At 36.6% G+C, this 20,080-nt stretch overlaps 4 protein-coding genes and 1 non-coding gene across 6 annotated transcripts; 3 read left to right on the top strand and 2 right to left on the bottom strand.

The window, feature by feature from the left end:
* Positions 1 to 5,959: 5,959 nt before the first annotated feature.
* Positions 5,960 to 7,841, bottom strand: LOC149399542 (MIP18 family protein (DUF59)). The gene is made up of 5 exons (XM_089612297.1): positions 7,542 to 7,841; positions 7,076 to 7,179; positions 6,877 to 6,976; positions 6,694 to 6,739; positions 5,960 to 6,251 (listed from the first exon to the last, which is right to left on the bottom strand). The coding sequence occupies exons 1-5, from the start codon at positions 7,653 to 7,655 to the stop codon at positions 6,151 to 6,153; spliced, it is 465 nt and encodes a 154-aa protein (XP_089468423.1). The 5' UTR covers positions 7,656 to 7,841; the 3' UTR covers positions 5,960 to 6,150.
* A 1,464-nt stretch (positions 7,842 to 9,305) lies between these two features.
* Positions 9,306 to 9,379, top strand: TRNAI-UAU (transfer RNA isoleucine (anticodon UAU)). Its single transcript has one exon. It is a non-coding gene; the product is annotated as a tRNA-Ile (tRNA).
* Positions 9,351 to 14,999, top strand: EMB2754 (Vacuolar sorting protein 39). The gene is made up of 12 exons (XM_089612391.1): positions 9,351 to 9,953; positions 10,050 to 10,261; positions 10,386 to 10,517; positions 10,609 to 10,752; positions 10,825 to 10,937; positions 11,089 to 11,524; positions 11,906 to 12,241; positions 12,482 to 12,703; positions 12,799 to 13,041; positions 13,781 to 14,230; positions 14,323 to 14,421; positions 14,559 to 14,999. The coding sequence occupies exons 1-12, from the start codon at positions 9,512 to 9,514 to the stop codon at positions 14,757 to 14,759; spliced, it is 3,030 nt and encodes a 1,009-aa protein (XP_089468517.1). The 5' UTR covers positions 9,351 to 9,511; the 3' UTR covers positions 14,760 to 14,999.
* Positions 15,000 to 15,059: 60 nt separating this feature from the next.
* Positions 15,060 to 16,023, bottom strand: LOC149399545 (uncharacterized). The gene has a single exon (XM_089612394.1). It carries the CDS (start codon positions 15,855 to 15,857, stop codon positions 15,060 to 15,062), a length of 798 nt encoding a protein of 265 aa, XP_089468520.1. The 5' UTR covers positions 15,858 to 16,023.
* A 653-nt stretch (positions 16,024 to 16,676) lies between these two features.
* LOC149399546 (Clathrin adaptor complex small chain family protein) lies at positions 16,677 to 19,990 on the top strand. 2 transcript variants are annotated; one of them, XM_089612395.1, is made up of 7 exons: positions 16,678 to 16,831; positions 16,896 to 16,938; positions 17,810 to 17,871; positions 18,157 to 18,253; positions 19,467 to 19,537; positions 19,636 to 19,727; positions 19,805 to 19,990. In XM_089612395.1, the coding sequence occupies exons 1-7, from the start codon at positions 16,763 to 16,765 to the stop codon at positions 19,842 to 19,844; spliced, it is 474 nt and encodes a 157-aa protein (XP_089468521.1). In that variant the 5' UTR covers positions 16,678 to 16,762; the 3' UTR covers positions 19,845 to 19,990. The 2 variants fall into 2 exon arrangements, with proteins under 2 accessions (XP_089468522.1, XP_089468521.1); XM_089612396.1 differs by lacking the exon at positions 19,805 to 19,990 and having other exon boundaries at positions 16,677 to 16,831; positions 19,636 to 19,731.
* Positions 19,991 to 20,080: the final 90 nt, after the last annotated feature.

Consider the following 20,080-nt stretch of genomic DNA (forward strand, 5'->3'; position numbering starts at 1 on the left):
AAAGGTCAAATTTCCATAATAAACGTAGGTTAAAATTGACTTTGGTTTATATTAGTTTTTGGTTAATTTTAAGAAACCCCACCCAATTTAAGACACTTGAAACTATTCCAATTAAGAAATAGTTGAAGTTTAGCCACACATAAGTACATGTATTTGTGGACAACTAATTTGAGACCCAAAAGTATGTTTGTGTAGGACATAATATAAAGATTATTGTCCCATCATCCAGCTCTTATACATTAATTTTCAGCAAGATCATAATGTAATCACGTATATGACCACACTTTTATGGACAATTCCGGAATTTTTTTTTACCAATGGACCATTCTCTTCAAGACGAGGGAATGAAGAGACGATGGAGGGGGAAATAACTGAAATATAGTGATAATTACTCATACGCACGTCCAGTGACGGAGCCAGAAATGCCCACCAGGGGGGGCTAATTTGAAAAAAAAAGTTTCAGGGGGGGCTTGATTGTAAAATTTTTATAAAAATTGGGCCAAAAGTATAAATTTTCAAGTAATTTTTTTAAAAAATGGGCAAAAAGTGCAAAAAAAAAAAATTTGAGGGGGGGCTTAAGCCCCCCCTGGGCCTATACTGGCTCCGTCACTGCGCACGTCCAATTCAACCACCGCGTCTGACAAATATGATTTGTTTATTTTCAATGAGTTTTAAAATTTGTGTGGGAAAATTAGGGGTTTATAAGAAAAAAAATAAACAATAAAACCATCTGCTTAAATTTAGATTAAAAGCAAACAATTGTATTTAAAATACTGAATATTAAGAAGTTCACGGTTATATATTGATCAAACTCGAGGTTTGATCTTTATAGTGTATCGGTACAACTTTTTGTTTACTGAGTAATGGATATTTGAAGATAACAAGAAATACACCGATGTGAATTGAACTACACTAATAATGAGACACCGATCCTTCACCAATATGTTCACAATTTCACCAACACATGAATTTTAAGTTCATTATTTTGGGGACCTCAATGACATGTTGCTTGCCTGATTGGCTAGTGAAGAAATAATAACAATGATAAGTCGTACTCGAACACCACAGCTGTGAGAATCTTGCCAAATTGAATTAATTCATCAATACTGTTCTTGATGATAGTTTTGGAAACGATAAAAACATGGTTGTGACAAATAGTTCATATATCCTCCATAACGATTTACCTTATAGTACTTTCTCTTACTCAAATAATTTGTGAGAAAAAAAATTAATGCACAATAAGATATAGATGTGCATAAAACTAATTATATTTATAAAAAAAATTCATGTTTTTGGTTCTTTAAATGTCAACTGCAATACTTCAAATCAAGCACAAAAAGTCATGATATCCATAAAGAAATATAGCATCACCGTATTTATGGTTTCAGTTTTAGTCAAATATTGCGTTTATACTTTGAGTTTTCAATAATATAATATGCTACCAATGAATTAGACCATCTAGGACCCAAAAACCAAATTTGGTATAATTTTATACCAAATTTTGTACAACTACAGTGTTTACACTCCAACTCACAACACTAAATCCTACCCCAAAAAGAATATTATCTTTTTATATTTTTCAATATTACTTTATATTAATTTCATATTAACCCCTCTATTAATATGTTATGCCAATATTAATCTTATAAACATTAATTTATTTTCTATGTCAACAATGTTAAATTAATTTATATTTATATTAAATATTATGTTAATATTACAATATTAAAATATAAAAATTAACTATTAGAACAAATATTATTTTGGATAACATTAATAGAACAAAGATATTACATAAACATTGCATTTCGTAGGTAAAATTAAATATTTATAATAAAATAAAATAAAAACATACATGAAAAAAAAACACACACAGTAAAAACATTGATACTCGTTACTCGTTCCCATTAGTATACTCATTCCATAAATGATCAATTAACGCATTACGAAAGGCTATGTGAGCATCTTTATCTTTGATTTTGAATTATGCATGCTTTTGTATTTTTTTTTCTATTATATGGCGTACGTTGTAAGTTTAATTTTTATTTAAGATTGTATTTGTATAATTATTAGTATAATTGGTATGTATTTTATTTGGTTGTATTGTGCTTAATTAATGTTGTGTATTATTATCAATGTCATATTATTTACTCTCTTTTTTAATTGATAATATGTATTTTTTGTATAAATTATTTAAATTATGGTCTAAATTATTACAAATTAATTTTTTGTGGGTGGATTTGTAATTACAAATAGTTTCACCCCAAATTTGGGGTGGATTAATAGTTTCACCACAAATTTGGTGATATACTATTTATCAACTCCAAATTTAGGGTAAAATTTGGGATGAGTTAGAGTAATCCCACTCCAAATATGTCAAATTCCACTCCAAATTAAGGGTGGGTTGATGATCTTAGTAAAATTAGTGTTTTATACGAAAAAGATCATACCACAGTTTTAAGCGATTTCTCTATTTTATGAGAAAAAAAAAGATCATACATGTGAGACCCACCTCATTTCTCAATTTCTGATATGATATTTATCCATATAAAAACATTAGGCAATCTTTGAGAGATGCGTAAGTTAGATCACAAGTAATATGAATTAAAAACATCAACCGAATGTTCGGGATATTTAGATATCTCACTCTCCAACGACCGCACGTTCTGTGCTCAAAAGAGAGTTGAATGAATGGCTTATATTATAATTGTTGCTCTGATGAAAAGTACCATATATAAAAAATAATTTGTTGGAATTAAGTAGATAAATAGTTTTATTTATTTACATGTGTATGGCTGATTTGTGGCAACAATTTGAGTGAGTTCTACTCATCGGATTTGAATAATTCTAAGTGATACAGATTCCTCGTAACGAGGGGTATAAAATTGAATATTGGTTTGCCAAAATCGGACCTAGGATGAATGAGAAATTGATGGTCAAAGTAGGCTAAAGAAACACATTTATGTTGTGTTGTGGAAGTGGAATACCAAGAGTTCCACATTGGATGGGGATGTGTGTTGTGGTAGTGTTTAATTACTATCATCTTTAATTAGTAGATATCCAAGTGCAAGAGAGGAGAGTGTGTGTGGGTTAACCCTTAACCCCTCACGCACGCGCACACACATACACGCGCGTCGCCGCCGCCGAGCCGAGCCGGGCCGGGCTCGGTTTCGGGTTTCGGGAATTATCTCGGCCTCGGGCTTTCTTTTTATTGCAAAGTTCACTTCCAAAAATGTTTTAATTCCATAAATGACTCTTTTGTTACGTTGAGAATTAAACCTTGGGTTAATGTCACCTTTACTCATGAGGTTTAATGCCATGAAGGCTGAACGTTGAACGGTTGAGAAGTGCGTTAATAGACGGTGGTAACAGCTTCATCATGAGCGTTAAATGCCTTTAGGCTGGACGGTTTTGATGTTTCAAAACTGGATCCTTTGCTGAGCCTTGGCCTATATAAAGAGGCTTCAGCTCTCATTCAGAACACACGGAAAATCCTTCTCCCCACTGTTCCGAAACTCTCTCCACTCTATAAAATTATTTTCTTTTGTTTTGTCGTGGTGATAGTTTCGCACAGGTTCTAGTTCGCCGAGAGTCAAGCCTGTTGGTGCTAAGCTTGCCTCTGTAGTCGTTGTATCCTTGGAGGCTTTCGCTCACGTTTTCCAGCATCCGTGGGAGGGCGATAAAAAGCTTCAAAGAAACCGTCCAACGGGCCTCGACTGTTTCTTTCAATCTTCTCCGATTTGTTTTTCCGATTCTAAGGTTTAGCCGATTTTATTTGTAATTTGTTTTTCGTTCCATGCAACTTGTCTTGTATTTTCTTCAATATTAATATAATATTGCTAACATAATTAAATCAAGATAAGATAAATAAATAAAACTAATATACCTAAAATATATATTCTGGGTCAATTCTACAACAAGGAGATATCCAATAAATAGATGGGTCTAATCACCGTAAAAACTATGAGATTTAGTCAAGGGACCTTTAGTAGTGACGTCTTTTTCGAGATTAAAGTAAGGTCACATGTCAAATTTCAATGCTGTAAGTTCTTACCCAAATCTTATGCCCCAAAAAAACAAATTGTAATTATATTCTGTAATAAATTATGTATTTTCTCTGAATATATGCAAGTGTAGAATATAGTTTTCTGGGTCGACTACTTAAAAATATTCATTGAAGATTTTGTTTTATATCTAAACTTAAATATATATATATATATATATATATATATATATATATATATATATATATATATATATATATATATACACACACATTTGAAGGGCTCTGTCCCTAGGCAAGAGTACGGATTTTCAGGAAAAGAAACTGAGTTACTCTTTTTCTTGTGCTTCATATTGTTGGGTCAATTTGTGCTTTCACAGTGTTTTCCTTTGTAACAGAGTTCTGTATGATTGTGCTTCAATTTTGTTGGCTCAATTCCGGCGAGCAAGTCGGCATTGGATGGCCGTCATGGCTCTCCGCCATCGCCGGAGAAACCATCAATGGCTGGAATTTCCGCTAGCCCGGCGACTAAGTTCACCGAGTCTCAGGTTTTGTCAAAGTTACGGTTCTTAATTCAACGGGGATTTGCTCTCGGAGTTGTTTTCGGTCTTTCCGAGAGGGTTGGGAAAGAGCGGGAAAACAAAATGCAAAGGCAAACAAAATAGGGTGGATTCTGAAAAGGATTAGGCGGTGGTCTAGGACCTTTGAGAGATCAAAATAAAGAGAGTTGAGGGCAAAGTAGAGGCTTATGATCAGCCCACATTCTTTTAACAAGTAAAAAGTACATTTGTTTTTAGAGTTTTTTAATGGTAAAGTTACTTATAAATTCAAATAACCTTGAATTGTTTAGGTAATATAACAATTACCTGTTGAATTTTGGGTAATTTATTAACAATTACATCATCAACTTCATTTGTTGACATGTACGTCAACAAATCCACAAGCTTTTCAAAGTTGTAATTTATTATTGATATATACAAATTGTGTCATTTATTAACATATATATGTCAACAAACCGTTAAACAAATCAATATTTATTGACATATACGAGACTCGGAAGAAAAAAAAAAGAATAAAAATAGATAGAAAATACTCTTTCTCATCTTTTTACTAATATAATTATTTAAATCAATTTATTGGTTGAGAATGAGAAATGGGTTATCAAACACTCATGAATTCGTCCATTTCCCTTTTCCCTACCATTTACAAGGCTAGTGATACAACACCAACCAGTTGGACCTGGCAGACTAAAACCCAGGCCCAGCGCATCAGACCCACGCAAAAAATTAGTATCAAGTTGTTTTTTTGGATATCTTTAATTAATTATATAAAGCTAACAATTTAGGACGAGATTTCCGTCAAGAAGAGTACGTTAACAAAAAAAAAATCCAAAGTTAAGATTAACCAAAGTTCCTTTCGTATCGTTTCTTATATAATCTGATAAGTGTGAATTGCAGGAAAGCTTTGATTAATTACTTCGCCTAGTAAATGTCCGAGCATGTGATATATATATATATATATATATGAAGACAATTATACAGGCTTTAATTGATCCTTTTGTCTTGACTTGAGGCAAATGAAACCAAAATTTAGGTGATTTTATAAATGAATAATCTACAAAATTCTAACTTAAACACAACTGTCTACATTAAAAAAAAAAATTATCACGAGCTGAAATAAAGCTTAAGAGTAATCCGTGACTCGAACAAACGCCCATCAAAACATCGAATCATTAATATAAGGGTTATTAAGTTATATAGCCACACGGATAGTGGATTGATATATAGCCCACATTTGGTTAATTTCTTGTAAATAACCAAGTAAACTTATTAACTGATCAATAAAAGCCTTATTTAACACAACCAAACATATATTTTAGGTAGTTAATAGGCTGTCACGTATGCAAGTTGACTATTTATAAATTATTTATCAAAGATTGGTTAATTTACAATTAGTTTAGGTGGCTTACGTAGCCAATTTTTTGTTAATATAATAAATTTGAACAAAGAAAAAGCTTCGCAAGAGGAATCTTACGTATGCATAGAGGCTATATGATATGCATTAATTTAAAATTGAAAGCAAATATATTAAGTTATACTGTACATTACATGGTTATTGTTCAGAGGCAAAAGAGGTTGCTTGGTCAGTCAGAGTTCATTGGAATAGAGACACTCATCAACGAGTTGGCGAAGATTCGGATTTTCTAAAGCCGCCGCGACTCTTTCTTTGTCATTCAGCTGCTTATTTACTGCCAAAAACAAGTTAAAAAAATAAAAATTTATTCCAACCTTACAGTGATAAACAATATATATATATATATATATTTACCGCAAATAGCCCGTGCTTTATTATGCGACTGGCAATATGGTTTGTAGCAATTTAGTCATTTTTCTAGAATTTTTTAAAATAAATTTCAATACTTAAACCAATTAAAAGTTAATCTTATAAAAGTAACTTATTGAATTTTCTTGTAACCCGAAAAATAGTAACAATAGTTTTAGATGAACATTGACTAATGACTAAGGTACTACAAACTAATAGTTTTAGATCATTTTGCAAAAATTAGGTTAAAGACGAAATTGTCACTCGTTTAATATATCATGGACTATTTGAGCTCAAATTGAAAATGAAAAAAAAAACCCCACAAAATAAAGAACAAGTAGTATTAGTGAGACTCGTTGTAAATATACCTGCTTCTTCATTAGCATGAGATCCAGGAGAGACTTTGATGTCAACCTGAAAATATGTATCACCAACAAATACAGGGGTTATATGAAGTATGAACTACGTCTATTGTATTTGATGAATTATCTCCCAAAGTTCTTCAAACTTCATTGAACCTTAAATCAAAAAATAAATAAATAAAATTTGACCTTGTAATGCGGAGGAAAATGGTGCTTTAGCTTAACTCTGAGGCATAGACCAATCACAGTTGCCATACTACAGTGCTGAATTGTTGGCGTGAAAGTTATCCTTTATTTTATTTTTAGTTAGCAAAAATAAAATAATTAATATAGTTGTTGATTAATTTGAGCACACAAAAAAAAGAAAAGACAGAGAGAAATGACTCACAGAATTCGACCGAGTTTGTCATCAACGGTTATTGATTCCTCTGAAAGAACGCTTAGTTGCTCTAAGGAATATGGATGCTCTGGATCTCTGATGTCCCTCACAAAATTTGTCAACTCTTCGGTCAAAGAAAACAACGTTTACTTCTTTAAAAGTTTGGTTAATTGGTAGCTCGGAAATTCAAAGGAAAGTAAAAGAAAATTTAGCTTGAGCTGTACTGTAATTTAGTCTATAATATATCAAGTTAGTATAAAAAAAACACATTGGAATTGCTAAGGAAGCACAATTATAGAATCTGAATGAACAAAACACAAGTTAAATTGATTATACACATGATTATAAACTGGAAAATCCAAATAGTTCATTACGTTCACGAGCCAAGACCCACAACTGAATTGACGCGAGAAAAAAATGAGTGACTGAAGAGAATTAAAAGCTAAAAAGAACAAAAGGAAAAAAAGAAAAGGATATCATAGATTTCGAGAGGATCAACAGCGTCGTCAGAGTGAGCTTCTTCGGTGCGGGCGACTCTTTCCTTCTTAGTGTGGACCACCGGATTCGCATTGATCAGACCCAGAGTCATATCTTCTTCCCTCTTTCTTCTCTCTCTCTCTCTCTCTCTCTCAAACAAAAATGGGTTTCATGGTCGCAGTGAATACTTTTCTTTTCCTTATATTATTTGTCGCAAGTGATTATTTATGTATTAATATAATTTCAGCAAGTGAAAAAAGCAAAGGGTATTGTTCATTTTTTTACCCGCCAACTATATCAAGGCAGGTAGACACGTACTTTAAATTAAGGGTCTAGCGTCCATATAGACCAGTAGAATTTAAGTTTTTGCAAAATAACCATAGTTTGTCAATTATAAGCAAAATAGTCATAGTAAGATTAATTCAGACATGATTAAAATTAGTGAAGACACGATTAAATTTAATCTCAACGAACTATAAAGACAGAATATAAACTTTATGAAGGCATGATTAAATTTAATGAAAACCTGGAAACCCAATTCATGAACGCAAAATACAAAACACCGTAAAATGCACAAATTCGGATAATCGAAAACCTCAATTTAGTCCATCCATGGCTTTTCGCTCTCCTCCTCTCCGCTCCTATCATCATCATCTCATCTCCCCACCGCCGCCTCAGTCGCCGGAGGCCTCGTTGCTCTTAATCTCTCTCCGTCGTTTCGGACTGAACCCTCAGTCTCCGGAACTCCGTTTCTCTCGGCTCCGAGCCGCGCAGATTCCTTCATCGTCTCCGCTCTCCTTCGTTCGAGCTGCGCACCGGGAGCTCCGTCGAAAGCTACGACAGCTCGCCGCCGCCGACGTCGTCGGCGGGAACTCGACACCGTTTGAATTTTGAATCGGAAGAGTGAAGAAGGAAAGGGACGAAATTTTAGAACTGAAGCTTATATTTTGTACTCTCAATTGGTTATTTTGCTTTCCCTAATGAAACTATGACTATTTTGCAAAAGTCATAATTTGAATTGGCTACTTCATATCATTTTTCCTTAAATTAATTACTGTCGTGAATGTTATTAAAAACATAAATGCTTATCATAATTGCGCAAAAATCAGTTGGCTAAAGTTTGAGTCTGTGAGCCTTTCAGGGGCTGTGCTAGCAGTTTTAGTCAAATTACATTTTGATTTTGCCACGTGGAGTTACTGGAAATTTAATTTTATAAGGTAGTACAACAAGCAATAATTAAAACACTTTCTTTTATTGGGCCCGATTTTGAATAGATATCGGATACTGATGTACCGGTTAAAAATTGACGTACATAGAGTACATATTTTGAATTAGAAGAAGAGTGTAATAACCGTGAGGAAGAATATACGCCTTATGTTACACTATGCTAGAAATATGAGAAAACGCTAGTCCTTATTGACTCTTCAATAGACGCTAAAATATTTATCCAAACTATCGATTAGTTAAGAAATAAAAGTTGTTTTAAGGATATAATTTGAAGTCTTATATTATGCGATAGTGTATATTCACTCTCTAAAAATGTTGAAAATATATTCATTATTGAAATTTAAAAGTTTATTTCTAAGTGTTTCTTTTATATAATTAGTTTTTGATGTTCAATATAATAAATTATTGAATGTTAGAATGTAAATACTAGTAATAGGAAAAATAAATATCCATAAGCCAAAAACGAGGAGAAGCAAAAATGAAGTAAATGTATAAATAATCATGATGTATTTAGAGCAGTCAAGTGCTCATGTTCGGTCCTGTAGCTCAGTTGGTTAGAGCGTTGGTCTTATGAGCCGAAGGTCGCGGGTTCGAGCCCCGCCAGGACCATTTATTTTCTTTTTGGCAAGTCTCTCTCGTCTCCGAGTTCTCTTTTCCGCGATATGATAATTTAGAGAACTGAACTTCATCGACCAAGGTCTCATGAGCTTTTGTTGTTTTTGCGATTAAGCTCGACCCAAAATGGTTCACAGCGCTTACGATTCCTTCGAGCTTCTCAGCGATTGTCCTTCGAAGATCGAGACCATCGAAGCCTACGGTACAAAGCTCATTCTCGGCTGTTCCGACGGATCGCTCCGAATTTACGCTCCGACCACCGCGTCGGATCGTTCTCCACCGTCGGATTACCATGTTCCGTCGTCGGAGGATCTCAGGAAGGACCGGTACGAGCTGGAGAAGCACGTCCCCGGGTTCTCGAGGAAGCCATTGGCGTCCATGGAGGTCCTTGAGTCGCGAGAGCTCCTCTTGTCCCTCTCCGAGTCGATCGCGTTTCACAGGCTTCCAGGACTCGAAACCCTAGCCGTCCTGACCAAGGCCAAGGGCGCGAACGCCTTCTCGTGGGACGATCGCCGAGGCTTCCTCTGCTTCGCCAGGCAAAAGCGGGTCTGTATTTTCAGACACGACGGTAATTCCGTAAACAATCCTTTTTTTTATTATTATTCTTTCAATCATTGTTTCTCGTGCATCTTCAATTTTGAACGAGTTCGGATGGTTTGTTCAGGTGGACGAGGGTTTGTGGAGGTGAAGGAGTTTGGAGTGCCTGATGTGGTGAAGTCGATGTCATGGTGCGGCGAGAATATCTGCATAGGGGTTAAGAGAGAGTATATGATTTTGAATTCCGCGAACGGTGCTTTGTCGGAGATATTCCCGTCTGGTAGGCTTGCTCCGCCATTGGTCGTCTCGTTGCCTTCCGGCCAAATGCTTCTTGGAAAGGTACATTTCAGTTCTGCTTCCATGGCTTTGATTAGTGTAATGATAATGGTTAGCAAGCTCAGGTAGTTATTAATGGTGTGGATGAGGAAAACCTAAAACTTGCAAAGATTAAATGATCTATCAGGACAATATTGGGGTTCTTGTTGATCAAAACGGGAAGCTTATACAAGAAGGAAGGATTTGTTGGTCGGAGGCTCCTTTGATCGTCATTATCCAAAAGCCTTATGCAATCGCTTTGCTACCAAGATTCGTGGAGGTATCTTAATTACCAGCTTACCAATTATTATCATAATGGTTTGTGGAAGGACTGGAATATATGATCCTCACATGCCATTTACGTTTTCCAGGTTCGGTCTCTTCGACCTCCGTATCCGTTGATACAGACTGTTGTCCTTAGGAATGTCCGTCGTCTTGTACAAAGCAATAATGCTGCGGTAGTTGCACTGGACAACTCTGTTTATGGTCTGTTCCCCGTTCCTCTCGGTGCACAGGTAGTTTTGGAGATGCTTTACCTTCTGTTTTAGTGGGCGTAATTTTGAAAACTCGTGGACTTTATCTTGCAGATTGTACAATTAACAGCCTCAGGTAATTTTGAGGAGGCTTTGGCGTTGTGTAAGCTTCTTCCCGCAGAAGATGCAAACCTTAGAGCGGCAAAGGAGGGGGCAATTCACATTCGGTGAGTGCTTTGTCTATTAATTTTTTTTTTCTTTTTTGGAGTTCATTTCGTTGGGTGAAGCCAAGTTCCTTGATGATGTTAATTAATCTTTGGGAATAGATTCAGTAGTGCTTCCATCATTTATTTGAGGAGTTCATTTCCGATGTTGCAGATATGCCCATTATCTTTTTGAGAATGGCAACTATGAGGAAGCTATGGAAAATTTTATAGCTTCTCAAGTAGATATAACTTATGTGCTTTCAATGTATCCGTCAATCATTCTCCCGAAGACTACATCTCTTCCTGAGCCAGATAAGTTCATGGATGTTTCTTGGGACTCGTCTCAGCTCACAAGAGCTTCATCAGACGTATCAGATGACATGGAACACTTTGCCCCTCCTCACCTGGTAGATTCTGATGAGAGCTCATCACTTGAGTCGAAGAAAATGAGCCACAATACCCTTATGGCTCTTGTTAAGTTTCTACAGAAGAAACGGTTCAGTATAATTGAGAAAGCAACTGCTGAGGGAACAGAAGAGGTTGTTTTAGGTGCTGTTGGAGATAATTTTGCATCTTATGATTCCAATAGGTTTAAAAAACTGAACAAGGTTAGTCAATACTTCAATTGTATGTTTCCCTTTGTTCACATTTATTCAGTAGAGGATAGCTTGTGCTGTTCTTGTACTCTTTCCTTTACTTTATAAAGCTATTTTTTTTCCTTTAGTGAAGAAGAATGTGTTCCCTTGCAATGAGGATATTGTGTACTACAATTTTTTTTTTATCTTATTGGGATGTTATTTTGCAATAAACGTGAGGTTTTCATAAGATTATTCATTTTTAAAAAGAAATGAATAATCTACCACTGAGCTATCCTCTCTTGTTGATTTCATAATTTGAGTGCCACAATTTTGAAGTACACTGATACTCGGTGTTGTTTGTAGCAATTGAATCCTATATCTAATCATCCTATTTTTATTTGTGTTCCTTAGGCTCGTGGCAATGTTTCTATAAGCTCTGGTGCTAGGGAAATGGCTGCAATACTAGATACTGCATTGCTTCAAGCTTTGCTTCTCACCAGACAATCTTCTGCAGGTTTAGAATTGGAATTACTAAAAGGTCTTAACTACTGTGATGTAAATATATGTGAAGAGATTCTCCAAAAGGGTAACCACTACGCGGCTCTATTGGAACTGTACAAAGGAAATTCTAAGCACCATGAAGCTCTAAAACTTCTTCAGCGACTAGTAGAAGACTCAAAATCTACTGAAATGCCAGCTGAGCTAACTCAAACGTTTAAGCCCGAGTCCATCATTGAATATCTCAAGGTAAGCTTGTGCCTTGGGAGTGAGTGTAGTTTATATCTATGCGTCCTAATCTTTCTTTTAGCTGCGCAATATTCTAATCTTGTCAATGGACTTTTTTTTTTATCCATGAAATGGAAGCAGGTCATAACACATTCTTGTTTAGTGTCTCAAATAATTGATAAATATTTTTATTGTTTAAAATGTGTCAGAGGGTTTCTCCTTTTATTTTCCAGAAGTCTAATCAGGTTGTTTCTTCTGCAGCCTCTTTGTGGGACAGACCCCATGCTTGTCCTGGAATTTTCGATGCTTGTTCTTGAGAGTTGTCCGAAACAGACGATTGAGCTCTTCTTATCAGGAAATATTCCTTCAGACTTGGTCAACTCGTATTTGAAGCAGCACGCTCCAAACATGCAGGCCACATATTTAGAACTCATGCTTGCAATGAATGAAAATGGAATTTCTGGGAATTTGCAGAATGAAATGGTATAAACTTTTTGCTAATAATAGTGGCTGAGTTCAACTTCTTTTTCTTGATGGGTATTGGTCTTGCAACTGTATGCTGATATACCGTCTGACAGGTAAATATTTATCTCTCAGAGGTACTTGAATGGTATTCAGACTTGAGATCTCAACAAACCTGGGATGAGAAAACTTACTGCCCAACTAGAAAGAAGTTGCTTACTGCCTTAGAGAGTATCTCGGGCTATAGCCCAGAGGCTTTGCTGAGACGTCTCCCACACGATGCATTGTATGAAGAGCGAGCCATTTTGCTCGGAAAAATGAACCAACATGAGCTTGCCTTATCTCTCTATGTGCATAAGGTAGTTTTTCCTGTTCAGATCATGTTAATGCTGTGAATATCAAGTCAATCTATGGTTTAATTTTGGGGTTACATTTTGAGCGCAATATGTTGAAAGGATTTTATGGTCCCGGAAGTGTCTACTGTTTATTGCTTTACACCAAGGAAATGCAAACCTCATTGTACGAGGTTGCCTTCATTGAGAAATTGAAGAAATGCTACCTATTTGTTTTAACTTTTAACTTTTTTGTCACCATTTTTTTCCATTAGAGTTTCACCATCTCCCTTTATTTGTTAAGAAATTTTGTTCATTGAAGTAGCATGGTTAAGACAAACGAGTCCTATCAAAAGGCGGTGTTTTGTCCATTTTCTGTGTACTTGAGGGTACCTGTGTTTTGACTGAATCGTTTTTTGTTTTTTTATCTTAAAGAAAGAAAAAATAAATTGAGCAATCCAGGAAAACAAGCTTAATAGTCGGTGAATCTTATTTCGATCACCATATGATCTTTTTCTTGAATTGTCTTACTGCATGAGCTCACTTCAACTATAGTTTTTTCCTATTATTAACTTTTGCTCCATCTATGGTGTTCCGTAAAATTATCTTAAATATTAACTTGTGTCCCATCTTTGTATTTATCACCGTTAGTTTAGTATAAAATTTACTTCACAGGGCTGAAATTTGAAACATGTCTGTTTAATTTGATATCCTAGATTTTTCTTTAGATCTCCTCTCAGTGATTTCTAGTGTCTCCTTTTTGCAGCTTCACGTTCCTGATCTGGCGCTTGCTTATTGCGACCGTGTGTACGAGTCAGTGCTTCTCCTACAATCTGCAAGACCGTCTGGCAATATCTACCTCACGCTTCTGCAAATCTATCTCAACCCTCAAAGAACCACCAAGAACTTTGAGAGACGAATAACCAACTTGGTATCGCCTCAGACTCCAACGGTTCCAAAGCCTGGCTCTGCAACTGCTGTTAAAGGGAAAGGTCGCTCGGCTAGGAAAATCGTTGCAATAGAGGGGGCCGAGGAGATTCGGGTCAGTCCAAGTGGCACGGATAGTGGTAGAAGTGACGGAGATACAGATGATTTTGGCGAGGAAGGAGATTCTGATATAATGCTCGACGAGGTTCTTGATCTGTTGAGTAAAAGGTGGGACAGAACTAATGGAGCTCAGGCCCTCAAGCTCTTACCGAGAGAGACTAAACTACAGGTTTCAATCAGATGATTGTTCTATAAACTAAACTGTAGGATGTATTTGAATGTCTTTCCTGATAAAATGCATATCTTATAATATATATCCAGAATTTGCTTCCATTCCTTGAACCCCTTCTCAAGAAATCCAGCGAAGCCTCTAGAAACTTGTCAGTGATCAAGAACCTTAGGCTAAGTGAAAACCTTCAGGTACGTGTGATCGCATTTTTTTGAATACCCGACCGATTGCAGTCTATTGCCAACACTTACAACTGAGCCATATTCGATTCCAAATTCCAATATAGTTGATGCGTTGACTGAATATGTATATTGCTCTGCCACAACAGGTAAAAGAGGAGCTATATAAGCAAAGAAAGCCGGACATAAAAATCACCGGCGAAAGCATGTGCTCGCTTTGCCACAAGAAAATGGGCACGAGCGTTTTTGCTATCTACCCCAACGCAAAAACACTCGTGCACTTTGTTTGCTTCAGAGACTCGCAGACTATGAAAGCCGTGGGTAAAGGCCTCCCACTAAGGAAGCGATGAACCACCTAAACAATCATTTAAAAAAAAAAAAAAAAAAAAAAAACCCGCTTTCTGGTTTGGCAACTCAATTTTTGAAAACCGTGTGCATATATATATATATATATTTATTAGCCGTGGAAGATTGTTTCCCGAACGATATTCTTGCCGTGTTGTATTGTATTGTATTGATTGCTCCATTTTGTAAAGTTGGCAAAATTCGAGAGAGCTCAAGATTGGTTTGATTAATTGTTATTTCATCGACCATTTCTTTCTGGCGGATGAGGCTTTGCTTACATTGAATTAAAACAAAAAATAAGTAGATCAAGCAACGTCAGATGATGACGTGGCAACATCACAACTATTGTTCTTGTTTTCCCTCTTGTCAGAAAAGCAGTAAACGATAACTCCAACCCTGGAGCCCCCTAACGGAGCGTCCCGGAACAAGACCTGGACGTGGAAATCCTTGTTGGCCTTCCTGAAGAAAGCGGACTCTTTCTTCCACCTCTTGAGGTGAGCCATCACGAAGCTCGTCCCTTTCCCCAACACCAACGCCCTCAGCGTCCGAAGGAGCGGCTCGTAGAGGTGGTCGTGGTACACTACATCCGACCCCACGATAAGATCGTACTCCTCCTCGCCGTCCACGTCGCCGTCCTCCCCCCACCTCAGCCCCTTGGCCGCCACGCTCCCTCCGCCGCCGGCCGCCACCGCTGCGGCGTTGGCCTCGGCGTTGAAGCGGAGGTTGGGCAGCACGTGCGGGAGGTCCGTGGCCGTGACGGCGGCGCCGAGGGCGGCGGCGGCGGCGATGGAGACGAGGCCGGTGCCGGAGCCGAGCTCGAGGATTCTGAGGGGGCGGCGGAGGGAGGAGAGGAGGGGGGCGAGCGGGGAGGCGGCGGGGGAGAGGCGGTGGGCGTCGAGGAGGGCGACGAGTGAGGTGGCGGCGGGCCAGAGCTGGAAGGAGAGCCCCTGAGAGCTTATTTGTCTGATTGCCAGCGTGGCGTTGATGGAGCGGAGGTGGTGCTGGACCACTTCAGCCTGCGACTTTACTTCTTCGCTCATCCCACTTTGCTCTCCAACAGGGGACCGAGGATGAGCTTTATTAGGGCTCCCTGCTTTGATCATTTACCGCTTTACCCCCCAACGTTTTACGTGGGTTTTTTTTCTTAATTTATTTATGGTCCAATAGAATTTGATTAGGTCATTTTTTTCTATATTGGAAATTGCAAATCAAACACATCTTTCTTTCTATTCGGACAAAAACATATCTCACATTAATTTTTTTTTCACCTTCTCGGTTTTCTCTCATTCTATATTTTCTTTCTATCCACCACTGAAATTCGTCATACACCGTACCAAACTCACTCGTATTCTCTCTATTCCTTCAAAATCCACCGGAAAAAAATTAATTTTTCTTGTGTGTAGTGTACTGATAGATATAATTTTGTTTCATGTGTTTTTTTTAAGACATCTTTAATTTTGAAAAAAAAAAACCATACAAGAGGAATTCTGGAAATCGTAAAAAATGTAACTAAAATTATTGGTGCCTTCAAAAAGAAAATTGGAACTCTCAGATTCGTTTAGAGAATTAGTTGTATTTATGGCTTAGTTAGGGTGGAAAGACCTCTATATATGAGCATTCATCTCCACGAAACAAAGTTTAACAAGTTGTTACTTGAAGAATATTTTTTTATATTGTGCTTAAACGTCAATATAATTGGCATAAAAGTTGAAAAAAAAAATAAACAAACTAACCTATGGCTTTGATAAACAGTGGCGGAGCCATTTTTTATTTATATGATTTGTTATTTTTACTTTCATGCACATTTCGTTGGTAATTAATCGTCTTATGACTCTTATCGAGGCAAGCTATTAACCGCTTAACCGCGGAAAGGATAAATAAAATGAGGCGGGAAAATCAAAGGTAGACAAGCGTGTAATAAACAATTTATGGAAGGGCAAAATGGGAAGGGTTGATTGCTTTAAAAGACAATCGGGAAGGAGAGGAAAGAAAGAGAGCGTGGAAGGAGATGATACGAGCGGTGTTGGTGATCAACACTCAGGGGAAGCCCAGGCTTGCCAAGTTCTACGATGTCATGGTTAGTCCTCTCTCTCTCTCTCTCCATTGACTTGTTCTCTAAAATTCCTTTCATCTTGTAACAGCCTGTCGACAAACAGCAAGACCTCATTCGCAACGTCTATGCAGGTTCTCTATCCCCTATCTAGTTATTGTTACATTTGAACATACATTATGTGATTATATTCGATTTTGTATGCGGATCGGTCCAAATCTCTCAACCGCCATTTTTGCGTTTGTGTGAATTTTAATTTTATTTGCGAATTGCCTATGATAAATCGTGTAAGTGTCGAATTTTTTGTTGCGATCAAGAAAACGATTTTTTTTCAGATTTAATTTCTCGTTCACAGATCGGCTTTGTTTAGGCTCTCTCTAATCCGCCTTGACGAGTTTCGACTCTTTTAACGATCTCCGTCCTACTGTGAACTATTTTTCTTTTTCTAAACAACGCGACTGTGCGTATTTGCCAGTAGTTACTTGGTCATGAATTCCAGGTTTTTTTTTTTTTTTTTTTTGTGTGAAATGAACTGGTTTCTGTTAATATGTCTGAATCACGAACCCAAGACACGATATGTTCTTGTCTGGAGTAATTTAATAAAGCCTCTATGTGTTGTAATTGACTTTAAGGCTACAAATTGCTTGTGCTCGTGTTGTACTTATTTTTTAAGTAGATCAAATTTAGTTTTATTGTCTGAATCGCCTAAATTCTGTGGTCTCATTCATGTGCTTGTCAAGATCACAGAAACGTCTCTCCATACCTTGATAAAAGCTATAAAAAAAATCCAGACAGATTGTGGATCTCCATGTCAGATTTGTATAGTGTTTTTTCAGACACCTAGGTCACAGATCTTAATTCACATGGCAGTTGCTAGAAAAGTTTGTTTGTATTTGTATCTTTTGTTATTATTTATTCATCTGAATCACATATCTTGGTACCTAGTCACCATTGTGTTGTGTGTGTTCGCAAAATCTCTATTCTTGATGTCTGATTCTGCTACAGCTTTATGCAGTAGAGCTGATAATGTAAGCAATTTTATGGAAGCGGAGTCTCTTTACGGTCCTGTAAGTTCTGATTCAAAACTTATATTTGTTACATATAACTTTATCTTTCTTCAGTAGCTTTGGTTAGGTCTTCGTTGTTGTTGGATGTTTGGTCCTTTAATATAGCTTTGAGCTTGATAGTAAACAAATCTTTGTAAAACTTTTAGCGCACACAGAGTTCTTATTTGCTAGAATAATAGAAGCTAAGAAGTGTGCCCTGTATGCACTGAATTCGTTTTGTGAATTTATAGATTTTCGTGTAGTCTTATGAAGAGTATCTTATCGTATCTGTTTTTCTCATTCTAGGACACACGTCTTGTATACAAGCACTTTGCAACTTTGTACTTCGTCTTTTTATTTGATAGTTCTGAAAACGAGCTGGCCATGCTTGATCTGATACAAGGTACGTACCTTACCGCTTATTGTTATTTGTAGTACATTTAGCTATTATGCCGTTAGAGGACAGTGATTCCTTAGTTGAAGTTCATTGATATTGCATAGAGTTTTCGCTCAGTATTTTTAGGAATATAGCTGCCAGTTTAAAATTCGACAAATATGGTAACTGAAACTAAGGTTTGATTGCATAAAGAGACCACATAGTTTTTTATTTTATTTTATTTTATTAATTACATAAAGAAGCGACGTTATAAAGGTAAATTTGGCACTTCTGAGAAATTGACGAGCGCTGAGCAAAGCATTGTATTCAATAGAAAAAGACAAGTGTGCTAAAACAGAAGAAAAAAAAAACTGCATATGGGACCATGATGTGCTCTAGAACAGGTTTCAAGGATTGGAAACACGGGTTAAACCCCGGACCTAGTTGCAATACATTACTTTTACAGGACATTCAAATTTACTAATTGGAATATTATTTGTTAATTGCTAGCATTAGCATAGGACTTAGGGGTCTTAGAAATTTTGATAATGGATCTAAATTGGATCAAAGCAGACCACACAAATCCAAAGTGATTTGGTCAGGTCGACAAATATGGTAACTGAAACTAAGGTTTGATTGCATAAAGAGACCACATAGTTTTTTATTTTATTTTATTTTATTAATGACATAAAGAAGCGACGTTATAAAGGTAAATTTGGCACTTCTGAGAAATTGACGAGCGCTGAGCAAAGCATTGTATTCAATACAGAAAGACAAGTGTGCTAAAACAGAAGAAAAAAAAAACTGCATATGGGACCATGATGTGCTCTAGAACAGGTTTCAAGGATTGGAAACACGGGTTAAACCCCGGACCTAGTTGCAATACATTACTTTTACAGGACATTCAAATTTACTAATTGGAATATTATTTGTTAATTGCTAGCATTATCATAGGACTTAGGGGTCTTAGAAATTTTGATAATGGATCTAAATTGGATCAAAGCAGACCACACAAATCCAAAGTGATTTGGTCAGGTCGAGTTTTCTATCTTACATAGTTTTGTCCAGTTTATTTAGTTGGGAAACTTCAAATTTTTTCCTCCCAAATAATGTTTGAGGAGATTAAAACGATGCCATTTCACTCATCTTAGATGAACACTACGGTGACATCTTTTTTTATTCTTCCCATTATTACGTGCTTGGCTTGTATCTACTCCTTACGTTTCACTGGTCAATACAGTATTTGTGGAAACAATGGATAAGTGCTTCAAAAACGTATGCGAGCTCGACATAGTGTTCAATTACAGCAAGGTATCAGTTAAACTCATACACATGCCACATTTCCTGACCTTGTATGTGTACTTAACTCAATTGTTCTAAGCTTAATGCTCTGCCAATTTATGATCCAGATGCATACTATACTAGATGAGATCATATTTGGAGGTCAAGTTTTGGAAACAAATTCTTCAGAAGTTATGAAGGCCGTTGAAGAGATATCCAAGTAAGTACATACTGTCTCATTTCTCTGTGCATTATGCAATTCAGATGTTGCTTATATTATATATCTTGTGTTTACAGGCTAGAAGCAGCTTCAAATTCCAGCTGGCGAAGTCGGTAGTTCAAGCCCAAGGGTAAGGGGTGTCTTCTGAACAGTTTATGCTTTCACTTTGGTCAACAACAATACCGTTCGTATATCTTCTGGTGTATATATAACTTGAGCACCTACTCTGGTTTTTACAAGGGAGTTTTGCTTTTCTTTGCTTAGTCAGCTCTGAGTCTTACATGATGTGTGTTCGCAGGTTATGATTAGCCGTTTTAGAAGTGAAAAGAATTCCTTGTTTGCAAAGTACTAAA

Source organism: Urtica dioica, chromosome 4 (assembly GCF_054948205.1).
Source record: "Urtica dioica subsp. dioica isolate 48M chromosome 4, U.dioica_male_clone48M_v1_H2, whole genome shotgun sequence".
NCBI lineage: Eukaryota > Viridiplantae > Streptophyta > Magnoliopsida > Rosales > Urticaceae > Urtica > Urtica dioica.

What these genes read in the sequence shown, in the direction of transcription:
- LOC149399542 (XM_089612297.1), bottom strand. Translation starts at nt 7,655, where the DNA reads ATGACTCTGGGTCTGATCAATGCGAATCCGGTGGTCCACACTAAGAAG. An exon ending in ATTTTCCTCCGCATTACAAG is followed by an intron (nt 6,740 to 6,876) that starts GTCAAATTTTAT and finishes ACATATTTTCAG; the next exon opens with GTTGACATCAAAGTCTCTCC. An exon ending in TCATGCTAATGAAGAAGCAG is followed by an intron (nt 6,252 to 6,693) that starts GTATATTTACAA and finishes TGTTTTTGGCAG; the next exon opens with TAAATAAGCAGCTGAATGAC.
- EMB2754 (XM_089612391.1), top strand. Translation starts at nt 9,512, where the DNA reads ATGGTTCACAGCGCTTACGATTCCTTCGAGCTTCTCAGCGATTGTCCT. An exon ending in GAGGGGGCAATTCACATTCG is followed by an intron (nt 10,938 to 11,088) that starts GTGAGTGCTTTG and finishes CCGATGTTGCAG; the next exon opens with ATATGCCCATTATCTTTTTG. An exon ending in CGAGAGAGACTAAACTACAG is followed by an intron (nt 14,231 to 14,322) that starts GTTTCAATCAGA and finishes ATATATATCCAG; the next exon opens with AATTTGCTTCCATTCCTTGA.
- LOC149399545 (XM_089612394.1), bottom strand. Translation starts at nt 15,857, where the DNA reads ATGATCAAAGCAGGGAGCCCTAATAAAGCTCATCCTCGGTCCCCTGTT.
- LOC149399546 (XM_089612395.1), top strand. Translation starts at nt 16,763, where the DNA reads ATGATACGAGCGGTGTTGGTGATCAACACTCAGGGGAAGCCCAGGCTT. An exon ending in TAGTGTTCAATTACAGCAAG is followed by an intron (nt 19,538 to 19,635) that starts GTATCAGTTAAA and finishes TTTATGATCCAG; the next exon opens with ATGCATACTATACTAGATGA. An exon ending in GCCGTTGAAGAGATATCCAA is followed by an intron (nt 19,728 to 19,804) that starts GTAAGTACATAC and finishes TTGTGTTTACAG; the next exon opens with GCTAGAAGCAGCTTCAAATT.